The sequence below is a fragment of the Ceratotherium simum genome, chromosome 23 (assembly GCF_057802395.1).
Source record: "Ceratotherium simum simum isolate JZ-2026a chromosome 23, ASM5780239v1, whole genome shotgun sequence".
NCBI lineage: Eukaryota > Metazoa > Chordata > Mammalia > Perissodactyla > Rhinocerotidae > Ceratotherium > Ceratotherium simum.
The window spans coordinates 43,725,797-43,753,431 of record NC_141922.1 but is presented as its reverse complement, the minus strand read 5'-3'; the positions used below and the strand labels follow the sequence as shown (position 1 = coordinate 43,753,431).

The window sequence follows — 27,635 nt, the reverse complement described above, 5'->3', positions numbered from 1 at the left end:
AAGAAACCATACCTCAGAGTAGTCCATGGAGGCAAAAGAGGAATTGATCCGGCAAGTTCCCTCCTGTCTCTGGTTTCCCACTGGTCAAAGTTTATCCCACTAAGAGTAAATTCCAGTAAACTTCCCTCCAGTAAACTGGCTTCCAGACTGTCTTATCCAGTCTCCACAGAAGTGCAGGGTGCTCCCCTAAGCCCTGTAGTGTGCTGTTCCATCCAAGATTGGAAGTGGCAGGAGGAGCCAGACCCTCCCCGAGTATGGGTCGTCAGCCTGGCTGGATGGTGGCCACCACGGAGTAGGGCCCTACCGCGCAGGTTAAGCAACAAACAGATCAGTCTCCAGCAGCAGCAGGGCAGTCTAGGAGGTAGATGGTATCTCGAGGATCTGAGCAGGCACATAAGATTATGTTCAATATAAAACAATGCAACATATAAGGAAGACTTGAACAAAAAAGGTAAGGGTAAAAACTAGGGTAAATCTAAGTCCTACGAATCACTCTCAGTTATAGCATTTATAGCTTATACCTTATCACTGTGCTTTAGTGATGATATTCTGCGATGTTAAGCACTCAAGACAATCAAAACCTAAGTTTCAGGGATCCTGAAAACCCTTACAGAACTGAAGGAGTCTGAGAAAGAAAAATTCAGTCCCCCTCCTACATTTCTCCTCTATTGCATACTACTACCACACTCACAACACTTCTGATACCAGATGTGTGGGTTTTCCCCACACCAAGCAATTCTCCAACACCAGCTGGGTGTCCTACAATTTAACTCAATTCTGATGCTATCTACCTGAAGATAGCGTCAGGTCCCACAGGTTAAGGACTCAGTCCCACAAGACCGCCCCTCCAACTTCAGATGCCAATCGCAAGTCCAGGTCGTCACCTGTGCTTCCAATTGGCTATAAATCAGAGGTTCCTACAACCTCCTCCTCGAGTTCAATTAATTTGCTAGAGCAACTCACCGAACTCAGGAAAACAGTTTACTTACTGCTTACCAGTTTATTATAGAAGGATATGATAAAGATACAGATGAACATTCAGATGGAGGAGATGCGTAGGGCAAGGTATATGGGAGGAGGCGCAGAGCTTCCACGTCACGTCTGGGCGCCATCACTCTCCCAGCATCTCCACATGTTCACCAATCTGGAAGCTCTCCAAATCCCATACTTTGGGCATTTTTATGGAGGCTTCATCACATATGCATATTCGATCATTAACTCCATTTCCAGCCCCTCTCCCCTCTGTGGAGAATAGGGATGGGGCTGAAAATTCCAAGCTTCTAATCAAGGCTTGATCTTTCTGGTGACTAGCCCCCATCCAGGAACCCACCAAGAGTCACCTCATTAGATGACACTCCTGGGGCCGGCCCCGTGGCATAGCGGTTAAGTGCGCACTCCGCTGCTGGCGGCCAGGGTTCGGATCCCGGCGCGCACCGACGCACCGCTTGTCAGGCCCTGCTGTGGCGGCGTCCCAAATAAAGTGGAGGAAGATGGGCACGGATGTTAGCCCAGGGCCAGTCCTCCTCAGCAAAAAGAGGAGGATTGGCATGGATGTTAGCTCAGGGCTGATCTTCCTCACAAAATAAAAAAGAAGACATTCCTATCACCCAGGAAATTCCAAGGGATTTAGGAACTCTGTGTCAGGACCTGGGGACAAAAATCAATATTAGAACATAAGATGCTCCTAGTACCCTTATCATTGAGGAAATTACAAGGGCTTTAGGAGCACTGTGCCAGAAAGTGGGGGCAAAGAACAATATAGATTATTTTTTATTATCTCACAGAGTCAAATTATAAAATTTACTCCAGCCATGCTACATAAATCACAGACCTACTCTATATAATCTAAATTTACATACATCTTCACAGACTAGCTCCCAGCCACCTATTAAGAACTCAGTTTGGCCAAGTCTTATCCTTGGGGTAAAAATACTTTGAGCTAAAGGAGCCTCTGCCCCAGAAGCTGGTTGGCAGGAATCTGGCTTTTAGTTAAATTTTGTATACTAAAAATGTTGCTAAGCTACTCATATTTATTTTAGCCATTTTTTTCTCTTAGTCATTTTTCAGTATAGTTAACATTGTGGATATTGAGGATGGCTTACCAACATCCATATCACCCCTCCCCCATTGTGTAGCAGCCAGGAAATCTGGGTGCAATAGCTCCCACTTTCAAGAAAGGAGATGAAGAGTATGTACCTGATTGGTACACTGATGATTCTCAGAAACAAATAAAAGGTTTGTTCTTCACCGTGGTACTCTAGGTCTAAGGTTAGGAATCCCTCTGGTCACAGGAAAATGGCCCAATATCAGCATGAAGTTAAGAAATCGTATTTAATGAGTAGGGACCATCTGCATGTCAACAGACATGAGAAAAAGGAAGAATGTGGCCTCAGTGGTTGCGGGAATCTATCATTCAACTTGAAGGGAGCCAGTCTAAGAATGAAATCAATCCTGTGGATGACAGATGGGAAAAACAGAAAGAAACTGGGCTCACAATGACATCCTTTAAACGATTAGACCAGTCAATCCTGAAGCCTGGAATTTCCAGTTACCCATGCCTATAAAATTCAATTATATAAGCAGTATTTTAACCAATTCTTGAACCAAAAGCATACTAAAGTGAAATAAAAAAAAATTTGTTATTTTTCTTTCTTTCCATTGTGCTTATTCTGTTTGCCTATTTTATCTTAAATCACCACTTCTCCACATTTATTTTTAAATAAGGATTCAAATAAGAGGCAAGATATTTGGCAAGAGGCAATTTCAAGAAGAGGCAAGAGGCAGTTCACTCCCCAAAAAGTAAAGGCTGAACACCATTATTTTTTCAGTAATTCTACACTGTCCCTCCCAAAAGCATACAGCGGATTCCCGGATGAAAGCTCTGCTCAAATAGGAATATTCTCATCTGCATCCAATCCAGGTAACTGAGGAAGTCTTAGACCAAGTTACATGCTAGGGATGGAAGAAATTTTCCAAAAGACAGCTTAGGGAATACATCTCACTAAGTTTACACAGCAGTAGTTTTTTAGCCTTGGGGGAGGGACAGCAAGAGTTACAGGACTTTTTGAGAAACTCAGGAAAGCTCCTTAGAAAACTGCCCATGTGTATGTCCTCCTCTGTTTTAATTGCCTCCTATTCACTCAGTTGTGAGGATGGGATTCCTGCTCTAGGGTTTTGGGGATGGCCAAACCCATGACACCTGACACTACACAGGTGAGGTCAACAGCAGTCACATATACTCACAGCCCAGGGGAGGAGGACAACCACACTCAGGCAGGGCCACAAGCAGGCTGCCCTGGGGAACACGGTGAACCACCAGGGGCTGTGGGAGGCAGGCTTTGTAGCATCAAGAGGGTGGGGTGCACCCTGGCTCCTGCAGGAGGATGGGTTCGGCTTGTTTACATAATTCTGTGGCTGGCAGTGAACCGAAACCTGCTACTCAGGGATAAGCACAAACTGCCCCTGATCCATTTAATAAGGAGGATGTTATCCTCAGGAGCAGAGTGGGGAGGGGAACTTGCAGTTAGGGTATTCAAGGCCCTCTTGATTTTACCAGATGTCAAGGCAGCACATAATATTGAGCCGTGATTTTAGGTCTTATACCACACTCTCCCACACACACACACAACCCTCTAGAATCCATGTTAATTAAGAACCACTGCTCCAAATGTATTATCATCTGATTGTTGCCTTTTCCCATGAGTGCCCCATCTTAGGAAAAAAGCTAGCAATGCTCTATTCTCAGGAGAGAATTCAGTAACTCAGTTTCCTAGAGGTGGTCCTGGGTAATACCTAAGTAGTTTCAGACATGCTTTAAGGGATACATATAGGAGGGTCAATATTCAAATGACCAAATGTTTTTTACTGGCCTGATTCCAGAATAAAGTTGAGCAAATTTATGCACTTCTGTCCAAGGCAGGAATTCAAAAGAATAGTGCCAGTAGGTAGTCCCAGTGTGTAGGCTGCCTCAAAAGCCCTTCTTTACCCTGAGAACTAAAGGCAAATTATTTAGGAGAGAATTATGTTCACTGGTGTTTTTAAAAAAGGTAGGGAGAGGGGACGGCCCCATGGAATAGTGGTTATTAAGTTCCACATGCTCTACTTCGGTGGCCCTGGTTCACGGATTCAGATCCCGGGGGAGGACCTACACCACACATCAGCCATGCTGTGGCAGCGACCCACATACAAAATGAAGGAAGACTGGCATGGATGTTAGCTCAGGGCTAATCTTCCTCAGCCAAAAAAAAAAAAAAAAAAGGTAGGGATACACCTACCATGTTTTCCCTCTTTAGCAGACTTGCCTCCTGACATTGTCCAATAATCTGAACTGAGAAACAACTCTACACACCACCAAAATTAAGACACCTACTTATTCCCTGATCCAAATCTTCATAAAGGACAAAGGATGGCCTCCTGAATTCTTAATATACTTTTCTATGGGAAAAAAGGATATAGTGAGTCTGAGTATTCAGGATTTGATTCCTTACAGTTATATAAGGAATTAAGAGTCATTATAACAGAAAAAATATTCACCAATCAACTGATCACAAATTTAAAAAAAAATAGTTCCCATTCAAGTATATTTTAAGGCTTAACTATAACATCAAAGTCTCTTTGAAGACCATATGACAATATAATGATAATCAACTGCAAAATGAAATTGCAAATTTTGCAAAAAGCTGACATGATAAGTGCTTAGAAAGAGACTGATTTGAATATCAAAGGATTTTAGGCCCTTGGGAAAAGTTAAAAAATCACAAATATTTTATAAAAATAATCCTTTTTATGATGGTGCTAAGAAAGTCAATAAAGTCACACATAAACAAAAGAAGATTTATCACGCCTCATAACTTTTGTGACAAAAATCCATATTTTGTTCAAGTAACCATTTTTCGTAAGGATATAAAATCTCAAACTCCCTTTTTCACAACAACATTTACTATTGATTTTGGTCCCTTTTTGGTAGACTGGTTATATACACGTGAAATGAGTAAATAAGTAAATATATTCAGCATAACGGTAACCAATTTCTTCACTATCAAAGAAGGGGCTGCAACCATGGAAAGAGTAAAGACTGGACTGAATCCTGTGGCACTGAATGGGGATTGGAATAGGAATATTAGTAAGAACTCATGGTTTTTAACATCGAGATACATGTAAGTATATATATAAATATTTCCTAGCATTTATCACTGAAAGGGCTAAAAGCAATAACACTGCAATAACAATAAGCATACCTAGTGCCCAGGTCTTGGTTTTTAAATACCATTCTCCATTAAAAAGGAATCAGGGCCCTTGGCTAATTTCAGGAGCTGGGGTAAGGAAGATCTTATTGTGCCAGAAAGTACAAAAGTGCTCAAAAATTGATGGGGATTGTCAAAAGGACAGAGGAACCCTTGTAAAGGGGCTTCCATGGTCAAATTTGAGGCAATCTGAGCATCACAATAAATGACAATGACAGATTATAACCCATTAAATAAAACAGAAACCTATGAATCTGTAAGAATTAATTTACAAATAAATAGGGAGAAGGAAAAGCTCTTGCTTCCAGCAGAATGCCAACAAATAAATATAGATGGAACTAGAAAACCACCATTTAGCAACAATCACAGTAATCACATTTAGGCAGGAATCAATGGAAGCTAAAACCACTGGGTGATGGGGCCAGCCTGGTGGCGCAAGCGTTAAGTGCACGCACACCGCTGCGATGGCCCAGGGCTCGCGGGCTCGGATCCCGGGCGTGCACCAACGCACTGCTTGGCAAGCCATGCTGTGGTGGCGTCCCATATAACGTGGAGGAAGATGGGCACAGATGTTAGCCGAGGGCCAGTCTTCCTCAGCAAAAAAAAGAGGAGGATTGGCAGATGTTAGCATAGGGCTGATCATCTCACAAAAAAAAAAAACCACTGGGTGAAAGTTTGATTAAATACAAGATATTCACATAGTTTCAAAGTATCTCCCCATAGATACTTATTAAGTACAAAGGCAAAAATAAAAATTTTATAGTGAAGAAACCTGGCAGACACCAATTTATTCAAATAATCAAACTTACTATCACCAACAGTAAGACAAATTGACATCATATATCTCCTGATGATATACTAAGAATTATTGCTGTGATATTCCTACCAAAAATGTATAGCCTGAATCTACTCGTCAGGAAACATCAGACAAACTCAAATTGAGGAACATTTTATAAATGATTGGCCTGTACACTGTAATTTAAACACTCAATATTAAAATTCTGCACAAAAGAGAAGCAAAGACTAAGAAATTGTTCCAGATTAAAGGAGACTAAAGGAACGTGAAAACTAGCATGAACATGAAAACAACACGTAATCCTAGACTAGCAGGAAAAAATGATCATTTATTCATTTTTTAAATTTATTTTCCCCATAAAGGACATCATTGGGACAAGTGGAGAAAGTTGAATGGGATCTGTAGATCAGATGGTAGTACTGTATCAAAGAATTTCCTGATTTTGATGGTTGTACTTTCATACTTTTATAGAAGCCTGCCCTTGTTTAGGAAATACATACTGAAGAATTCAGAGTGATGGGGAATCATGTCAGCAACTTATTCTCAATTGGTTCAGAAAAATTACACACACACACACACACACAAATGTGGTCAAATTTTTGAAAGTTCTTTGTAATATTCTCAAATTCTTCTGTAAATTTGAAACAATCTCAAAATATAACATTACAAAGTTTAACTTAGGGCCTGCCCCATGGTGTAGTGGTTAAGTTTGGCAGGCTCTACTTCGGTGGCCCGGGTTTGCAGTTTCAGATCCCGGGCGTGGACCTACACCACTCATCAGCCATGCTGTGGTGGCGACTCATGTTCAAAATAGAGGAAGACCGGCACAGGTGTTAGCTCAGGGTTAATCCTCCTCAAGCAAAAAAAAAAAAAAAGAGAGAGAGGAAGATTGGAAACAGATGTTAGCTCAGGGCGGATCCTCCTCAGCAAAAAAAGAAAAAGTTTAACTTAAAAAGCACACCAAGGGGCCAGCCTGGTGGTGCAGCAGTTAAGTGCACGTGCTCTGCTTCGGCGGCCCGGGGTTCACAGGTTCAGATCCCGGGCACACATTGACATACCGCTTGTCGAGCCATGCTGTGGCGGCGTCCCATATAAAGTAGAGGAAGATGCGCATGGATGTTAGCCCAGGGCCAGTCTTCCTCAGCAAAAAGAGGAGGATTGGCATCGGATGTTAGCTCAGGGCTGATTTCCTCACCAAAAAAAAAAAAAAAGCACAACAAAATAACATTTTTAACTATTAGACTGTCAAATAACAAAAAGTATAAGTATATACTTATATATAGATTGAACATCACAATAAATGATACGTACATAGTTCATACTTGCTGGTGGGAGTATAAACTTGTACTAACCTCTGCAGAGGGCAAGTCATCATAATCCACCAAATTGATAAATGCACATACCTTGAGACCAGCACTCTACTCCAACGTATTTATCCTATGGATATATTCTCACATATGTATATAATATATAGATATTCATTCTGGCTTTGTTTGTGATAACAAAAGATGTCAAGTAACCTAAATATCCATTAATAATGCACTGGCTAAGTATACTTGGCATATCCATACAATGGAATATTATGTAGTTTTAAAAAGAATGAGATATTTCTAAATGTACCGACAAAAAGATTTCAAAGATATATTGTTACAGTAAAAATGCAATACAGAACAGTGCAGCTAGTGAACAATCATTTGTAGGAGAGAAATATACACATACAAATATGTTTCCAAATGTACAGATATCTCCAAGATATCCAAAAAACTGGTACTTGGTTGCCTCTAGGGAAGGGAATTAGATGGCTAGGGATCAGGTAACAGAGACTTTTTACTATATTCTTCATGCCTTCTGAATTTTTTACCATGTGCATGCATTATCTTTTTTTCTTGTTTAAAGTCACAAGAGACTACATATTGTCTGATTCTATTCATACAAAATATCCAAAATAGGAAAATCCACAGAGACAGAAAGCAGATTAGTGGTTACCAGAGGCTGGGAAGAGAGTGGGGAGTGGGGAGCTGACTGCTTAATTGGTCCAGAGTTTCCTTTTAGTGTGATGAAAATGTTCAGGAACTAGATTGTGGTGATGGTTGCACAACATTGTAAATGTGCTAAATGCCACTGAATTGTACACTTTAAAATGGTGAATTTCATGTTATGTATATTTTATCACAATACAAAAATGAAACATTTATAAATCAAATATAAATAAAACGAATAAAATTCAAAAATAACATTAATTTAATGATAGTGATATTTTACTGAAACTAAGCTGCTAATTACAATACAAATATGGTACCAACAGATTTGGCACAGGTTCTTTTGTATTCAACAAGCCGTTTTTCCAACAGAGCATACAATAGCTCAATTCTTTGACCAACTCTATTTGAATAGACGAAACTTGCATTTGGTAGGAGTATAGCACTACATATTCTGTCCACCTGTTCTCATTTGCAGACATGAAATGTTATAATAATACTCAGTTATAAGGTGGCCATCCAAAAGATCCAGCATATGTTTACATACTTTTATTCATATCATTTAAAAGAAAACACAAAATTCTAAGCTTCTCTGAGAATTTACAAACCCCTGAGAATATGTCCAATCATCTCCAGGGACCTCAGACCCATTTTTCTCTCTCCACTAGAGAAAGATTTTATCACTCCCTTTTTATATCCTTAATCTTCCTCTTTTCACTACTTTTTTATGCTCAGCCTACAACATACTACCTTAAAAACAACAATAACAAAAAATACCTCTCCGGTCCCCTGCTGTCCCTCAAGATATTACTCCTTCCCTTCACAACCAAATTTATATATTTATTTACATACTTTATTTACTTACATTCACTGCCTCCATTTGCCTGTTTCCACTCATCAAATATCCATCACTATATGACTTTTGTTCCAAACACTTGCCGAAACTGTTCTTTCAAGTATTACCCATATCTGCAAACTGTAATGTTCCAGTAGCTTCTTGACTATCTGACTTCTCTGAAGCACTTCAAAGCCAAAGGACTTAGGCAAGAGAACATCTACAAGTTCTCAAATCCCTTCATCAGTCATAAAATGTTTTTTAATTCACACTATTTAATTTAAAACCTGAACAAAGGAAAGTTCCTGCCTTTGTACATCACGGCTTAGTGAAGGAGAGTCAGGTAAAGAGATAAAGTATAACACAAGATAATGTTGTTGGACAGCATGAGGGAGCATTAATGGTCTCACACTTCATCAGAAGGAGAAGGAATCAGAAACAAAAAAAAAATTTCTTTTTCTTTTTCTAAATAATGTAAGTATAGCTCTGAATATCAGAAGGTCTAGGGCTTCCTGTATTAAATTCCAAAGACTAGTATAACAAAGTATCACAAATAGGTGGCTTAAGATAACAGAATTTATTCTCTCACTGTCTGGAGACCAGAAGTTCAAAATCAAGGTGTCAGCAGGGCCATTCTCTCTCTGAAGGCTCTAAGAGAGAATCCTTCCTTGCCTCTTTCTAGCTTCTGGCGCTGCTAGCAATCCTTGGTGCTCCTTGGCTTGCGACTGTATTACTCCAATCTCTGCCTCTATTATCACAAGGCCTTTTTCTTTCTGTATTTCTGGGTCTCTTTCTCCTCATGACACCAGCCATTGGATTTAGGATCCACCCTAATCCAGTATGACCTCAACAGACTTGAAGAGACGTGAAGTTCAGTAGAGTGAAAATGTCAGGGCTCTCTCAGTTGAGAAAGAAATCAAACTCAAACTAGCTTAAGCAAAAATGGTATTACTGATGAACCAGATATTAAATATGATGAATTACTGTTAATCTTGTTTGGTGTAATAACAATGTTGTGCTTATGTAGGAGAAAGCATTTATTTTATGAAATACATGCTGAAGTATCTAGAGGTGAAGTGGCATGATATCTGCAACTTATTTTCAAATGGTCTAGAAAAAAAGTGCATGTGCAAGCATGTACGCGCGCGCGCACACACACACTGAGAGAGAGAGAGAACAAATGAGGAAAAATGTTAACAACTATTAAATTCAGGATGATAATTAGATTATTCTTTGAATTTCTCTACATGTAGTAAATGTTTCAAAATAAAAAGGTGATGGGGAAAAATGAGGACATATTTTAACTGGGACACGCAGGCTTGGACTTCACTTGAAGGTAGATTAGATCTAAGATTAAAAGGATCTAGGATTAAAAAGATCAAAAGGTGAGTGTATACTATAGAGGTCTTTCATTTCCACACTTTTCTATGTACAACATTCCTCTCCAGCAATCATCATAGGAAGCAAGATGATTGTCACCATGCTCTTTTCCCCAGTTAACCTCTCTCTGAATGAGAGGCAGGACGGTATCAGGAGGTTGGCACAGGTTCCCCAGTCCAGTGAATCTACTAAATCAGAGAAGGGATTAAGGGATTAAGGGCTGAGTAAATTAACTCTCTCTTCAATTTATCTTAACTCTTAACTCTCTTCTCATATTTAGCAGGGAAGAGAATGAGAAACCACAGTAGAATACAAATAAAGCCCCAAATCAGTAACACGGAAGGTATTATATTCTAGAGTCTAAATATCCTTCTCTGGTGAAGAGATTAGCTACCATGATAGAAAAGACACAGGCATACGTGGATCATTATCTGCTTGACACGCTTGACAGTAGAGAAGAGAGCCTGGGAAAACAGGACATTAGCCTAACAAAGATGGAAAGAAGAAAAGAGTAACAGAGGGAAGTAAGGAGGAAAGAAATCAGGAGAGAGCAAATCAGTGAAACAGGGCAGCAGCTAAATGCCACGCCCAGAGCTGTCTCTAGGGACCTCTCTAAATTGATACCAGCTCCAAAAGTCCTCCTCAACTTTGTCCTAACAGTAGTTACAGCTTGTGAAAAGTTATGAGGAGCACAGAGATGGCACTAAGGATGCTGGCCAGCAGGGAAAATACAGAATTCCTTTTTGCCCCAGCAAGAAATAAACCCATTCATAGGTAAAATTTATTAACCATCATAAAGCTCAAGAATGTCCTTCAAAAAGCTTAAGCGCTTAAGGCCCTGTGTTGACTTGCACTGGTGTCTGAAGGACGGCAGTTACCGTTCTACAGACCAGCAGATGTGGCTCTCTCCCTGAATCTGTTTATCCAACCAAAAAATGAATGAAATGTAATTTGGAACAATGTAGTCTTAATGTTGCCTTTCACAAGGCCAAATAAACATCTGTGAACAATCCTAATTATTTGTTAATTACCTGAAAAATATTGATCTCTTACAGATATAAAATGAACCACAATCATTATTTTAACTCAATTCAACAATGCGGGGAGGGAGCATTTGTTAAATGCTTGGTATTTCTGCAATTAGATACCTTCATAATAATTCAAATCTAACTGATTTAAAGTTATTCCATGGACTATAATGAATTAACGATTTTATTCATTTCAAGTTCACCTCTCCAGTTTTAGTACCATTAACACGTTTTTTAGAAAAATTTTTTTAAATCAAATCTTTAAAAACACAATTTATTTTGAACTTCAGGAAAAGATCATATTTGACCAGTAAGTTACAATGAACAGTCTTAGACATACACCTATTATAAAGTACAAGATTTGAATTACATGGTTATTAATCCAATCATTAAAGATAAATTACGACAACAAAAAATCTGAATTGCCAACAATCTAGTGGTATTACATCAATAATTTTCAAATATAACATATCCATTCTTATAAATAATTTAAATAATACTGTAATAAGACTGGTCAAGTGTAGTGTAAACCTGATCAATAAAAAATACAGTCTTACCTGGATGATGTGGGTCTAATGTTGCCATTGACGATGCCTCAAAACAATCCCTGTGATTAATTTCTCTAGCACCTTCTTCAGTAGGCAGAAGATTTAAACTGCATTTTCCAGGATCATTTTGTGACTGCAGAAAAGTATTCTTATTTGTAGCAACCTAAAAGAACAAAATATCTATTTTATGCAGAAATTAAATCTAACTTCCCATATTTTTACATAATAAATTCCTACTTTAAAATATGAGCTACCAGTTTCTCTATCTCTAAATAGGGAACAGATATTTTAAAATAAATTAAAAATCCAATTTTTATTGTTTTTTAAACTAGTTTTAATTATGTTGTAAAAGCTGAAAGACTTATAAGCGTTATGAAAATTATGCTTGTAATTACAGTGTATTTTAAACAACATATCAGAAGAGTTTTTAAATTATAACATGCCATTCTCATAGTTAATTGCCATTTTTCTGCTAAATTTCTCAGGATTAAAATCAACACTTAAATACTGTTAATTTTTTAGGTGTGATAATGGTACTATCACTGTGTTTTTGTTTTTTTTTTTTTTTAAAGATTTTATTTATTCATTTTTTTCCCCCCAAAGCCCCAGCAGATAGTTGTATGTCATAGGTTCACATCCTTCTAGTTGCTGTACGTGGGACTCGGCCTCGCGCTGGACGGAGAAGTGGTGCCTTGGGGCGCGCCCGGGATCCGAACCCGGGCCGCCAGCATCAGAGCGCGCACTTAACCGCTAAGCCACGGAGCCGGCCCTCACTGTGTTGTTTTTTTAAAGAGCCGTTCTATTTTAGAGACAGATACTAAAATATGTACAAATGAAAAGATATTTCTGGGATTTGTACCAAAACAATGAGTGGGGAGGACCTGGGGAGGGAGTTGGAGAGGTAAAAATGAAGCAAGATTGGTCATGAATTGACAATTGTTGAAGCTTAGGTAATGAGTACGGGGGGTTCTTTATATACTATTTTCTCTGTTTTCATATATGTATTAGATTTCCATTGCAGCTGTAACAAATTACCACAAACTTAGTGGACTAAAACAATGCAAATTTATTGTTTTATAATTCTGTAAGTTAGAACTCTGACTTGGGTCTTACTGGGCTAAAATCAAGGTTATCAGCAGGGCTGCATTCCTTTCTGGAGGGTCTAAGGAAGAATACATTTCCTTGTCTTTTCAAACTTCTAACAGCCACTCACACTCCTTGGCTTGTGGCCCCCTTCCTCCTCCTCAAAGCCAGCTATGTTGCATCCCTCTGACCCTACTTCCATAATCACATCTCTTTCTCTAACCCTTTCTTCTACTTTTAAGGACCTTTGTGATGATACCGGGCTGACTCAGACAACCCAGGATAACATCCCCATCTCAAACTCCTTACATTAATCACTGTCAAAGTCTCTTTCGCCATGTGAAGGTAACGTATTCACAGGTTCCAGGGATTAGGACGTGGACATCTTTGGAAGGCCATTTTTCTGCCTATCATAGTTTGTTTTTAAATAATAACTCAAAATAACAAACACAGTTGTCATAACTCTATAAATACTCATTATATTTCTTTTTTTTTTGTGAGGAAGATCGGCCCTGAGCTAACATCTGCCAATCCTCCTTTTTTCATTTTTTTCTTTTTCTTTTTTTTTTTTTTTGCTGAGGAAGACTGGCCGTGGGCTAACATCCATGCCCATCTTCCTCCACTTTATATGGGACGCCACCACAGCATGGCTCGACAAGTAGTGCGTCAGTGCACGCCCAGGATCCGAACCGGCGAACCCCCATCCGCCGCAGCTGAGCGCGCGCACCTAACCACTTGTGCCACCGGGCCAGCCCCTATAATATATTTCTGAGACATTCAAAAAACCTATCTGATAAGATTTTAAGGTAAGTCATAGCAATAAACTAATGGAGGTTGTAAATTTTACTTTTTGCAACACTTTATTTTGATACAATTTCAAACTTATAGAAACATTCCAAAAATAATACAAGGAAGTCCCAAATACCTTTTACCCAGACTCACCATTTGTTCACATTTTGCTCCATTTACTTTCCCTCTCTTCCTCCCTCCCTCCCTCTCTCTCTGTGTATGTGTGTGTGTGTATACACATTTGAGAGTAAGCTGGAGACGCTGTGCTCCTTTACCTCTAAATACTTCAAAGTGTGTTTCCAAAGACCAAAGATACTCTCTTCCATAATCACAGTAAAATTATCAAAATCGAGAATTTAACATTGGTATAATACTATTATGTAATCCATAGTCCATATTTAAATGTGGTTACTTATCCCAATGATGTCTTTTATAGTTTTTTCCCTGAGCCAGGATCCAATCCCAGATCACACATTACATTTAACCAGCATGTTTCTTTAGTCTCCTTTTATCTAGAAAAGTTCCTGGACCTTTATTCATCCTTTGTGACTTTGACACTTTTTTTTTTTTTTTTTTTTTTTTAAAGATTTTATTTATTCATTTTTTCCCCGCAAAGCCCCAGCAGATAGCTGTATGTCATAGGTTCACATCCTTCTAGCTGCTGTACATGGGACTCGGCCTCGGGTTGGACGGAGAAGTGGTGCCTCGGGGCGCGCCCGGGACCCGAACCCGGGCCGCCAGCACCACAGCGCATGCACTCAACCGCCAAGCCACGGAGCCGGCCCTGTGACTTTGACACTTTTGAAGAATACAGGCCAATTATTTTGTAGAACGTCCCTCAATTTGGATTGTCTGATGTTTCCTTATAATTAGTTTCAGGCTATGCATTTTGGACTGGAATATCACTACAGTTCATGTCAGGAGGCACATAATATCAATTTGTCCCATTACTGGAGGTATTCACTTGATTAAAGTGGTGTCTGCTAGGTCTCCCTGCAAAGTTAGTATGTTTCCCTTTATAATTTTTTAAAGTATGTTGTGAGGGGATGCTTAGTCTATTCAGATATCCTATTTCCTGATCAAACATAGTTTTGGCATCCATCTAACACCATCATTACTTCTGTTTTTATGATTTAGCATTCCACTCTAGGGAAGAGCTTATTCTTCTCCCCACGTATTTATTTACCTATATTAGTATGGATTCAGATTCCTATATTATTCAATGAGTTATTATCCATTAGTATATTTATTTTGATACTTAATTTGTTCCAGATTTTGTATTTATCAGACCAATCAAACAAAAAACCCCTGAAGTCACCAAACAATATTTTCTTAGTATGGATTAATTCAATCTAAGATGAGAAATAATTTAAGAATAAAAATTTAAGAATGGAATAAATAAAGTAAGGGGAAGGCAGAGTTGACTGCTAAGTCTAATACTTTCAGGCTTTCTCATGTTGCCTTGTTTAAAAATAGCCATATAATTTCAAAAATGCCTACCTCACTAGTTTTAAAAAGTAAAATAACTATTTAGTTTCCCGATATAATTGTAAGAAGAAAAGAATAAATCAGTATTTGGGGTTTGGAATTAGTCCTTTGAAACTACATCAGAAAATAAACCTTAAGACAAGAGTGTCAAGAGGATTCAACAGGGGAAAGAATAGTGTTTTCAACAAATGATCTTGGAACAACTAGATACCCACAAACAAAAGGATGAAACTGGACTCCTACCTCACACCATACATGAAAACCAAACCAAAATGGGTCACAGGCTGAAATGTAAGAACTAAAACTATAAAACTCTTAGAAGAAAATACAGGAGGAAATCTTCATCACCTTCTTAATTAACACCAAAATCACGAAGTACCAACACCAAAAAAATTAGATAAATTGGACTTCATCAAAATTAAAAACTTTTGTGCTCTAAATGATACCATCAAGAAAGTGAAGGACAACCAACAGAATGGGAGAAAATATTTTCAAATCACATATCTGATAAGAGACCTATGTCTAGAATATATAAAGAACTCTTACAACTCTATAATAAAAAGCAAACAATCCAATTTAAAAAAGGACAAAGGGGGGCCAGCCAAGTGGTGTAGCAGTTAAGTGCACACGCTTTGCTTCGGCAGCCCAGGGTTTGCAGGTTCAGAGCATGTCAAGCCATGCTGTGGCGGTGTCTCATATAAAAATAGAGGAAGATGGGTACTGATGTTAGCCCAGGACCAATCTTCCTCAGCAAAAAGAGGAGGATGGGCATCGGATGTTAGCTCAGGGCTAATCTTCTTCACAAAAAAAAATTTTTTTAAATAAATAAAAAAGGACAAAGGATCTGAATAGACACTTCTCCAAAGAAGATATACAAATGACCAATAAGCATATATAAAGATGCTCAACAACATGAGCCACCAGGGAAATGCAAATCAAAATCCCAAATGAAATACTACTTCACCCACTAGGCATGGCTACACTCAGAAAGATAATAATAATTGTTGGCAAGGATGTGGAGGATTGAAACCCTTACACATTGATGGTGGGAATGAAAACGGTGCAGCCACCTTGGAAAAGGGCTGGCTTTTTAAAAGTCATTAAAAAGTTAAAAACAAAGTTATCATATGATCCAGCGATTCCACTCCTAGGAATGCACCCAAGAGAAATGAAAATATATATCCACACAAAAATCTGTACACAAATGTTCACAAGCATTATTCACATTACCTCACAAATTAAAAAGTGGAAACAACCCAAACACCAATCAACAGATGAATAGATGAATAAAATACAGAATATTAATACAATTGAATATTATTTGGTGTGGTAGGCAGAATAATGCCTCCCAAAGAGGTCCACACCCTAATCTCCAGAACCTGTGAATACATTACCTTACATGGCAAAAGGGACTTCGCAGATGTGATTAAGGTTAAGGACTCTGAGATGGACAGAGTGTCCTGGATTATCCAGGTAGGACTAATCTAATCAAATGAGTTCCACTTTCAGAGAACCAGAGAGATGGCAACAAGAGGACTCAAGCTGCCATTGCTGGTTTTGAAAATAGAAGGCGGCGACCACGAGCAAAGGAATGAGGTGGCGTTTAGAACCTAGAAAAGGCAAAGGAAACAGACTATTTCCTAAACCCCAGAAATGAATGCAACCCTGCCAATACCTTGATCTTAGCCCAGTGAGACCTGTGTTAGACTTCTGACCTACTATAAGATAAGCCACTAAATTTGTGGTAATCTGTCACAGCAGCAATAGAAAACCAATAAATTTGGCAATAAAAAGGAATGAATTACTAATACATGCTACAACATAGATAAGCCTTGAAAAACACTATGATAACTGAAAAAAAGCCAGTCACAAAAGGCCACATGTTATATGATTCCATTTATATGAAATGTCCATTACAGGCAAATCTATAGAAACAGAAAGTAGATCAGTGGTTGCCAAGTGCTGGGGGATTTGGAGAAAAATAGAAAATGAATGCTGATGCATATAAGGTTTCTTTTTGGAGTGATGAAAATGTTCTAAAATTGATTTTGGTGATCAGTGCACAATTTATACAGTCAGGTGTCACTTAACGATGGGGATACATTCTGAGAGATGCCTTGTTAGGCGATTTCGTTGTTGTACGAACATCAAAGAGTGTACTTACACAAACCTAGATGGTGTAGCCTACTACACACCTAGGCTACACAGTACTGATCTTATGGGACCACCATCGTCTATACAGTCCATCGTTCACCAAAATGTTGTTAGGCGACACACGACTGTACTAAAGACCACTGAATTGTAGTAGGTAGATTGTATGGCATGTGAATTGTATTTATCTATTTATTTTTTTTAATAATTTTATTTATTTATTTTTTCCCCCAAAGGCTCAGTAGATAGTTGTATGTCATAGCTGCACATCCTTCTAGTTGCTGTATGTGGGATGCGGCCTCAGCATGGCTGGAGAAGTGGTGTGTCGGTGCGCGCCTGGGATCCGAACCCAGGCCGCCAGCAGCGGAGCGCGCGCACTTAACCACTAAGCCACGGGGCCGGCCCTGAATTGTATTTATTTTTTATTTATTTTTTTTTTAAAAGATTTTATTTATTTTATTTTTTCCCCCCAAAGCCCCAGTAGATAGTTGTATGTCATAGCTGCACATCCTTCTAGTTGCTGTATGTGGGACTCGGCCTCAGGATGGATGGAGAAGTGGTGCCTCGATGCGCACCCGGGATCCGAACCCGGGCCACCAGCATCACAGCGTGCGCACTTAACCACCAAGCCACAGGGCCGGCCCACTGAATTGTATTTAAATAAAGCTGCTTTTATTTATTTACTTATTTTTTCCTCCAAAGCCCCAGTAGATAGTTATATGTCATAGTTGCACAGCCTTCTAGTTGCTGTATGTGGGACACGGCCTCAGCATGGCTGGAGAAGCGGTGCGTCGGTGCGCACCCGGGATCCAAACCTGGGCCACCAGTAGCGGAGCGCACGCACTTAACCACCAAGCCACGGAGCTGGCCCAAATAAAGCTGCTTTTACAAAATAGAGAAACCTTATTTAAAATGAGAAACTGTTTTCTCCTTACATTGAGGCCAGAATTCCAAACAAATGTAGGGTAAAACAAACACATGCAGACCAAAAAAAGCAGAGTCAAAAATCAGTAGACATTTTCAACAACAAAAAGACAAACAGCCACTTAAAAACCTGAAAGGACTTGAATAGATATTTCTCCAAAGATATACAAATGACCAAGAAGCACAAGAACAGATGCTCAGCATCACTAGTCATTAGTGAAATGCAAATTAAAACCACAATGAAATACCACTTCACACCCACTAGGACAGCTATAAGCAAAAACAACAAGAACAACAACAACAAAAAAAAAAACAGAAAATAACAAGTGTTGCTGAGGATGTGGTGAAATTGGAACCCTCAGACACTGCTGGTGGGAATGTAAATGGTGTAGCAGCTGTAGAAAACAGTTTAGTAGCTCCTCAAAAAACTAAATAGAGAATTACCATATGACCCAGCAATTCTACTCCTAGGTATATACCCAAGAAAACTGAAAACAGGCACCCAGACAGAAACTTGTATGCCAATGTTTTTTGTTTGTTTGTTTGTTTGTTTGTTTTGTGAGGAAGATTAGCCCTGAGCTAACATCCATGCCAATCCTCCTCTTCTTGCTGAGGAAGACCGGCCCTAAGCTAACATCCATTGCCAATCCTCCTCCTTTTTGTCCCTTTTTCTCCCCAAAGCCCCAGTAGATAGTTGTATGTCATAGCTGCACATCCTTCTAGCTGTATGTGGGACGCCACCTCAGCGTAGCCGGAGAAGCAGTGCGACGGTGCACGCCCAGGATCGAACTCGGGCCGCCAGTAGCGGAGCTCGCACACTCAACCGCCAAGCCACAGGGCCGGCCCCTGTATGCCAGTGTTCACAGCAGCATTATTCACAATAGCCAAAATGTGAAAACAACCCAGTATCCATCAATAAACAAATGGTTAAACAAAATATGGCACATACATACAAGTGAACATTATTCAACCATACAAAGCAATGAAGTTCTGATACATGCTACACCATGGACAAACCTTAAAAACATTATGCTAAATAAAATAAATCAGATACAAAAAGCACATATTTTATGATTCCACTTAGTAGCAGAAGTGTGGACTGCCCGTTTTATATACTTTCTATATACCTCTATACACCTAAGACAAAACAATCCTTTCTCTTAGTAGTAAAGAACATAAAGACTGCTTCAAGCATTTATTTTTTGCAAGTAAAAATGAAAGGAAATGTCCAGAATAGTGATATAAATAATTATTTATATATGTTTTCTCTTTAAATTGCCTTATCTAAAGTTTTCACTTATTTATGTGGTATCTTTAAAAAGAACACTGATCAGAATTTTTTTTTACAAGAATTTCCACCCCTTCCCTCAAAGAGGTATTTGTTACCTTACCAAAAGTTTATTTTACAAACCCAATTGCACATCATTCCTTAAAAAAAATTATTTAGTCATTATTTCTAAGGTTTTTGGAAGACTTTGTCAGAGATACTGAAAATTCCTATAGGCAGTAAGTATTGTAGTATTGTTAACTCTTTAACAATACTTTTTTTAAAAGTATTGTTTTAAAAACAATAGTATTTTTTTTTTTTTAAAGATTTTATTTATTTTTTGCCCCCAAAGCCCCAGTAGATAGTTGTATGTCACAGCTGCACATCCTTCTAGTTGCTGTATGTGGGACTCGGCCCCAGGCTGGACAGAGAAGTGGTGCCTCGATGCGCACCCGGGATCCGAACCCCGGCCGCCAGCATCGCAGCGCGTGCACTTAACCACCAAGCCACAGGGCCGGCCCAACAATAGTATTTTTTAAAAAATACATGCTTCTCTATATTATACTTCCTTTACTTTTTTTTTTTTTTACCTCAAATAATTTTATATCTGGATTCAGCTTTGTAATCTCTTCATTCGGACTTGGATTACTTCTTGCTGGTGGAATAAATTTTGGTTTTTTGAAGGGATTCCCCTGCAACTGGCTTGGTGCTGCAGATCGTCTCATATTCAGCCGTACTAACCTGAAAAAAAAAAACAAAACAAAAATCATCCATAAGTCTGATTAGAACTAACTCCAAATATGAAAATAGCTCATCACAACCACCATGATATTTTTAAAAATAAAAGAGAATAAGCCTGTGCAAAGCCTTTGAAAACAAATTCAATAGCTAGTAAAATTTTATTTTCCATCACAGAGCTTTTGAAAAGAATTTAAGATTTAAATTGAATGGTGCAAACTTGACATATATTAAGTCAATTTGGATAATATTATAGATTATATAATGATATAGTCAACACAATTTACATAGTAGTTTCAAAATCAAAGGAAACATAATTATTTACATACATATATCAAGCATGTTGCTTTTTTTCTATTCCACTAATCCATAAACTGCATGAGGGTAGCAATCACGCTTGTTTTCTTCACTACTCTATTAGCAGCATCAACCACAAAGCCAGATACATTATAATCACTAACAAACAGTTTTGAATGAAATCCTGGCAATTCAAGGACACATTTACAACTCAAGTTGTTTTTCCTATCCTATTTCCTCTTAAAACAGTGGAATTTTTAAAATATATAAATCAAGAGACTAGAACAAGGTTTCCTAACTTTTGCTCCAGGGCTGGACAAGGGAGACAGAAGACAAGAACATTACATACATACATCATGCTTCTGCAATGGACAGCAGCAAGCACTCCAATTCAAAGCAATTTTACAAAACTCTATACAACATAAGGCATCACCAAGGATGTACATGACTACCAAAACTATTTGTTTAACCCATAAATTCCACTTCCGGGAATTTACCCTAAGGAATTATCAAAAATATACTCAAACAATTACGTATAAGGATAATCGTGCTAATGTTAATTACAGTAGGGAAAAAAAGGAAATTTAAATGTCCATAACGAGGTACTAGATAAATAAATTATGTTAAATCCACACAACAGAATACATTCTCTTCATATACCACTAAAACTGCGAGTTACTGCTGCAATTTCCCAAGCAAGCCATGTTCTCTTTTCCTCTAGGCCTTTGAACAAACTTTCCCCTGTATAGTGTTGGAAATGTCTTGTCCCATTTTTCTTTGCCTGATTAATTCCAATTTATTCTTTAGGACTCTTAACTATGAGCCCTCTTCATCTTCTCCCAAAGACTGGATTAGAGGCCCTTCCTATGTGTGTACTACCCAAGCACTTTTCACACTGTAATGAAATTGCCTATCATTTCCCCTAAGTATAAACTCCTGGATCAGGCATGAAGTCTTATATTCCATTCATCACTATATTGCCAGTACCAAACACAAAGAAGGCATTCAATATTTGTTATATGAATGATTCTATAGCCATTAACAAAAAAAAAATCACATTTTAAAAGAATGTTTAATCACATGAGAAATGTTTTTGATATATAAAATGAAAAATGGCTAAAAAAAGCAATTATAGCAAAGTTGCAGGATACAAGGTTAATATACAGAAGTCAATCACTTTCCTATATACCCAGAAATGAACAAGTGGAATTTGAAATTAAAAACAGTACCATTTACGTTAGCACCCAAAAAAATGAAATACTTAGGTATAAATCTAACAAAATATGTGCAAGATCTATGTGAGGAAAACTACACAACTCTGCTGAGTGAAACAGAAGAACTAAATAAATAGACAGCTATTCCATGTTCATGGATAGGAAGACTCCATATTGTGAAGATGTCAGTTCTTCTCACTTCATCTATAGATTCAGTGCAATCCCAACCAAAATCCCAGCACGTCATTTTGTGGATATTGACAAACCAATTCTAAAGTTTATAAGGAGAGACAAATGACCCAGAATAGCCAACATAATATGGAAAGGAAAGAACACGGTTAGAAACTGACGCTACCTAACTTCAAGACTATTACTATAAAGCTACAACAATCAAGACAGTGTGGTATCGGTGAAATAACAAATAGATCAACAGAACAGAATAGAGAGTCCAGAAATAGACCCACATAAATACAGTTAACTGATCTTTGACAAAGGAGCAAAGGTAACACAATGGAGCAGTTTTTTCAACAAATGGTGCTAGGACAACCTGCCATCCACATGCAAAAAAACGAATTAGTCACAGACTTTACAGCCTTCACAAAAATTAACTCAAAATGGGTCACAGACCTAAAGGTAAAACACAAAACTATAAAACTCCTAGAAGATAACATAGGAGAAAACCTAGATGACCTTGGGTATGGTGATGACTTTTTAGCTACAACACAAAAGTCATGACCCATGAAAGAAATAATTGATAAGCTGAACTTCATTAAAATTAAAAACTGCTGCTCTGCAAAAAGGCAATGTCAAGAGAATGAGAAGACAAGCCACAGACTGGGAGAAAATATTTGCAAAAGATGCATCTGATAAAGGACTGTTATGCAAAATATACAAAGAACTCTTAAAACTCAACAATTAGAAAACAACCCAATTAAAAAAATCAGCCATGGGCCGGCTCCGTGGCTTAGCGGTTAAGTGCGCGCGCTCTGATGCTGGCGGCCCGGGTTCGGATCCCGGGCGCGCCCCGAGGCACCACATCTCCGTCCAACCCGGGGCCGGGTCCCGCGTACAGCAACTAGAAGGATGTGAACCTACGACATACAACTATCTACTGGGGCTTTGGGGGGAAAAAATGAATAAATAAAATCTTTAAAAAAAAAAAAAAAAAAAAAATCAGCCAAAGACCTTAACAGACATCTCACCAAAGAAGATATGCAGATAGCAAATAAACATATGAAAAGATACTCCATATAATATGTTATCAAGAAAATGCAAATTACAACAACAGCGAGATACCACCACACACCTATTAGAATGGACAAAATCTGGAACACTGACAACACCAAAAGCCGGTGAGGATGTAAAGCAATTCACTGCTGGTGGGAATGCAAAATGTTACAGCCACTTTGGAAGACAGTTTGATGCTTTCTTACAAAACCAAACATACTCTTTTTTTGTGTGAGGAAGATCAGCCCTGAGCTAACATCCATGCCAATCCTCCTCTTTTTTGCTGAGGAAGACTGGCCCTGGGCTAACATCTGTGCCCATCTTCCTCCACTTTATATGGGACGCCGCCACAGCATGGCCTGACAAGCAGTGCATACCAGGGATCCAAACCCAGGCAGCCAGCAGCAGAGCGTGCACACTTAACCGCTACGCCACGGGGTCGGCCCCTAAACATACTCTTACCATACAATTAAGTCCTTGCAACAAGAAGCTGAAAACTAATGTCCACACAAAAAATTGCATACGGATGTTTATAGCAGCTTTATTCGTAATTGCCAAAACTCAGAAGCAACCAAGATGTCCATTCAGTGAATGGATAAATAACTGTGATGCATCTAGACAATGGAATATTATTCAGCACTAAAAAGAAACGAGCTGTTAAGCCATGAAAAGACATGGAGGAACCTTAAATGTGTATTACTACCTGAAAGTAGCCAATCTGAAAAGGGTACATTCTGTATAATTACAACAGTATGACATCCTGGAAAAGGCAAAACGATGGAGACAGTAAAAAGATCAGTGGTTGCCAGGGGTTAGGGAGGAGGGGGGGAATGAAAAGGCAGAGCACAGAGGATTTTTAAGGCAGTGAAAATACTCTATGATACCATAATGATGGATACATGTCATTATACATTTGCCCAAACTCATAGAATGTACACCACCAAGAGTGAACCCTAGTGTAAACCATGGACTTTGTGTGATTATGTGTGCCAGTGCACGTTCATCAACTGTAACAAAGGTACCACTCTGGTGAGGAATGTTGTAATGAGGGAAGATATGCATGTGTGAGGACAGAGCGTATATGGGAAATCTGTACCTTCACCTTAATTTTGCTGTGAACCTAAAACTGCTCTAAAAAAATAGTTTTAATTTAAAAAATGGCTACAAACCATGTTTAGCATCATTTCAATTTTATAAAAGAAAAAATACAAAAAAATAGTATATGTATATGTTAAAAGACTAGAAAGCAAAGGGGCACGAGGAACTTTTGGGAGTGACAGAAATAACCTGTATCAGATGGTAACGTGGTTACAAATTTGTCAAAACTCATCAAAGTATACACACTGAACTATACACTAAATTATACTTCTATGAAGATTTTTAAAAGACTAGAAAACACATGCTACAACTTTAACACTGATTACGTCCAGATATTAGAATTACCAGTAATTTTTATTTTCTTCTGAGTTCTTTTCTACATATTTCCAATTTTCTACAATGAAAAATGCTACCTCTGTAGCAGGGAAAGTCCCATTAACTAGATTTTTTAATTATTACATTTCATCAAATCTAGGATGCCATCAATTGTACGATGCACTATTATTTTACATACCAAGGTAGGGCCAGCCCTGTGGCTTAGCGGTTAAGTGCGCGCGCTCCGCTACTGACAGCCCGGGTTCGGATCCCGGGCGCACCCCAACACACCACTTCTCCAGCCATGCTGAGGCCGCGTCCCACATACAACAACTAGAAGGATGTGCAACTATGACATACAACTATCTACTGGGGCTTTGGGGAAAAAAAAAGGAAGAGGATTGGCAATCGATGTTAGCTCAGAGCCGGTCTTCCTCAGCAAAAGGAGGAGGATTAGCATGGATGTTAGCTCAGGGCTGATCTTCCTCACAAAAAAAAAAGATTTACGTACCAAGGAAGAAACAAGTGCAGCCAATTAAATTGTGACATGCCATCACTGATGGCGAGACATTTCCCAATTTCAGCAATGTTAAAATGATGAAATACATGAGTAACAGATAAATAACAAGGCTTTTTATAGTTTGAGGGATTAGTAGCGGAGGACATTCTCTACTGTTTCTTATTCAAGGGCAAAATAGATCTCTATTAGCACAATCTTAGAGCAAATTATTAAACAGATGGTTTGTGACTGTTTACTTTAGAAGCAGTATTTACCAATACCAGTAGTCAATACTGGTCATGCCAAAATAACCTCATTAACCTCATTTCCTTTTTATAATAGGTCAGTAGAATATTCCATGTCTCTAGATATGTAATTGTCACAAATTTGAAATTGACACAAGCTAACTGTAACAAGATGATTTAGAAACAAGTAAGTGTTAAGCCCTGCATTTAGACTCAGTTACTTAATGGTGAAATAAAATAGAACAATGGGAAGTTCAGATGAAAAACCCAAGGGTTTTAGATAACTACAGCTCAACTGAAATAGCAAGATAATGACAAGCCGACTTAAAGTAATAAGTTCTAGATATGATCTCCACATCATGAAATGTAATAGGTTCTATTCTCTGCATTTAGTCAGACCCCACTATAATACTGTGAAAAGTCTGACTGACATCTTTTTAAAAGGAACACTAGAAAAATACAGCAGCTAGAAATTTGGGGCAAGCTATTTAAACTCTCTGGATACCAATTTCCTCATTTGTAATATAAAGAGAATAGACTAGATGATAAAATTTCTTTCAACACTAAATTCTAAGAATCACCACCTTAAACCCTTCTACACCTAATACATGATTTCTAATTTTCCAACCCTCCTATTTATCCTGTAAACTAATAAAAGAAAAATAATGAATTTGAGAATATAGACATGTGAGAAGCAGCACAGAAGTTAAAAAATCAGACTCTGCAGGGGCCAGCCATGGCATAGTGGTTAAGTTCTGCGCGCTCCGCTTCAGTGGCCCAGTTCGCTGGTTCGGATCCCAGGCGTAGACCTACACCACTCGTCAGCCATGCTAGAGGTGACGCACATACAAAATAGAGGAAGACTGGTAACAGATGTTAGCCCAGAGCAAATCTTCCTCAGCAAAAAAAAAAAAAATTCACCATAAAAAAAGACTGGAGCCAGCCTAAGTTGGCTAGTTCTGCCGTTGACATATGACCCTAGGCATCCACCAACCCATCTAACTTGTTGATGCATTTCAAAGTAAACTGCAGACATCAGTATATTTTCCCCTAAATACTTCAGCATCCTGTTTACTTCTCAAATGAGTGCTATTTGAGCCTTTTTCCCAGGCCCCAAAAATAATGCCCATTTGGCAGCCCTGCTGTGATGGCCACAACTTCTGCGATGACTCTAACACCTTCCTGCTTCTGTCCTCCCAAGTAAAATGGCAAGTCCAGGCTGACAGCTGCAACACATCAGAAGGTCTAAACTACTTGCCAATAGCATATTAAGAACACAGCTTTGGAGGCAAATGCCTGAATATAAATCTGGACTGACACTTCCTAGCATGCAATCTTGCACGGTTTACTTAACCTCTTTGTGTCTCTGTTTCCTCATCTATAAAAGGTGGTACAACAATCATAATTACTCATAGGACTGTTGGGAGAATTAAATGCAATACTTAAAGCACTCAGAACAAAGCTTGACACATAGTAAGCACTCAATGTTATCTGTAATATTTCTATCTACAATTATTACTGGATGTTTAATACACGAGGTCCTATGAGAGCAGAGATTAAGGTCCCGTGAGGGAAGATAGAGAAGGATGTAGTTCGATAAAGGGAATCAGGGTCAGAATCTAAGGATTCGTTTGGGCTTTGAAGGGATGATGAGGTGCAACCATCAAACCTCTGGGATGCAGGAATGTAAATAAAACAACCAAGAACCAGTACCCCCACCCCCCGCCCCGCTGTTTCTGCTTTTCGCCTTCCAACTGCATTAGGTAGTAGTAATTTTACTTCGTGGCTTAAGTTGCTCCTTTAACTTTGTGGCCCCGCTAAACCCGCCTATAAAAATCTTACATTAATTAATTAATTAGTACAGTGCAGGAGAGTGTAGATTGGTCCTGGGGGAAAAAAATCCAAGGGCCACAGGAGCAGAGCGGGAGGAGGCACCACTGCCCGGAGTCGCCTCTCTTGGGGACCTCCCCAGCACAAACGCACCCCCACCGGCCACCCTGCCCCACCAGCCACCCCAGGGCCAGCAGCGAGGGCGTCCCTCACCCTTCAAATCGCACTCCGGGACCCGCAGGGGGCGGCCACCGCCGCTCCGCCGCCTTCCTTCCCTTCCCCCTCGGAGGCCTGCTCCGGCGCCTCTCGCGGCTTTGTCCCGCACGAGCCTACAGGCTGCCGCAGCGTCACAAGCCTTCCCCTCCAGCGACGCACCGGCGAAGACCCGACAGAAGGCGCAGGTCCAGCGAGGAAGAACCGGGGCAGACGGCGCTCCCCTCACCGCCGGAGGAGCTCAAGACTCCCGCCTCGGCGCAGCCAATCGCGGACAAGCCCGCCGCGCGTGCGCACAACTTCTTTGCCGCAGTGCCTGTTCCAGCCCGACTCTGATTGGACTAACTTACCGCGTCACTGCGCATGTCCTTTTGCTTTTTTCTTTGAGAGCTTCAAAGTTTGAGTTAGGTTTATGGTTCCATTCAAAAGATATTTATTTGATGCCAAC

General features: G+C 39.2%; 1 protein-coding gene across 3 annotated transcripts in view; it reads right to left on the bottom strand.

The window, feature by feature from the left end:
- Nucleotides 1-27,422, bottom strand: part of RAD54B (RAD54 homolog B) — a 97,269-nt gene extending 69,847 nt beyond the window's left edge. For 2 of the 3 annotated variants that reach the window (XM_004431171.3, XM_087447650.1), the window contains exons 1-3: nucleotides 27,188-27,422; nucleotides 20,102-20,252; nucleotides 11,819-11,972 (exon numbers count right to left, since the gene is read on the bottom strand). In XM_004431171.3, the coding sequence (XP_004431228.1) occupies nucleotides 11,819-11,972; nucleotides 20,102-20,236 (289 nt within the window). In that variant the 5' untranslated portion in view covers nucleotides 20,237-20,252; nucleotides 27,188-27,422. The remainder of the gene's footprint in view (nucleotides 1-11,818; nucleotides 11,973-20,101; nucleotides 20,253-27,187) is intronic. The other variant, XM_087447649.1, reaches the window with a different exon arrangement.
- Nucleotides 27,423-27,635: the final 213 nt, after the last annotated feature.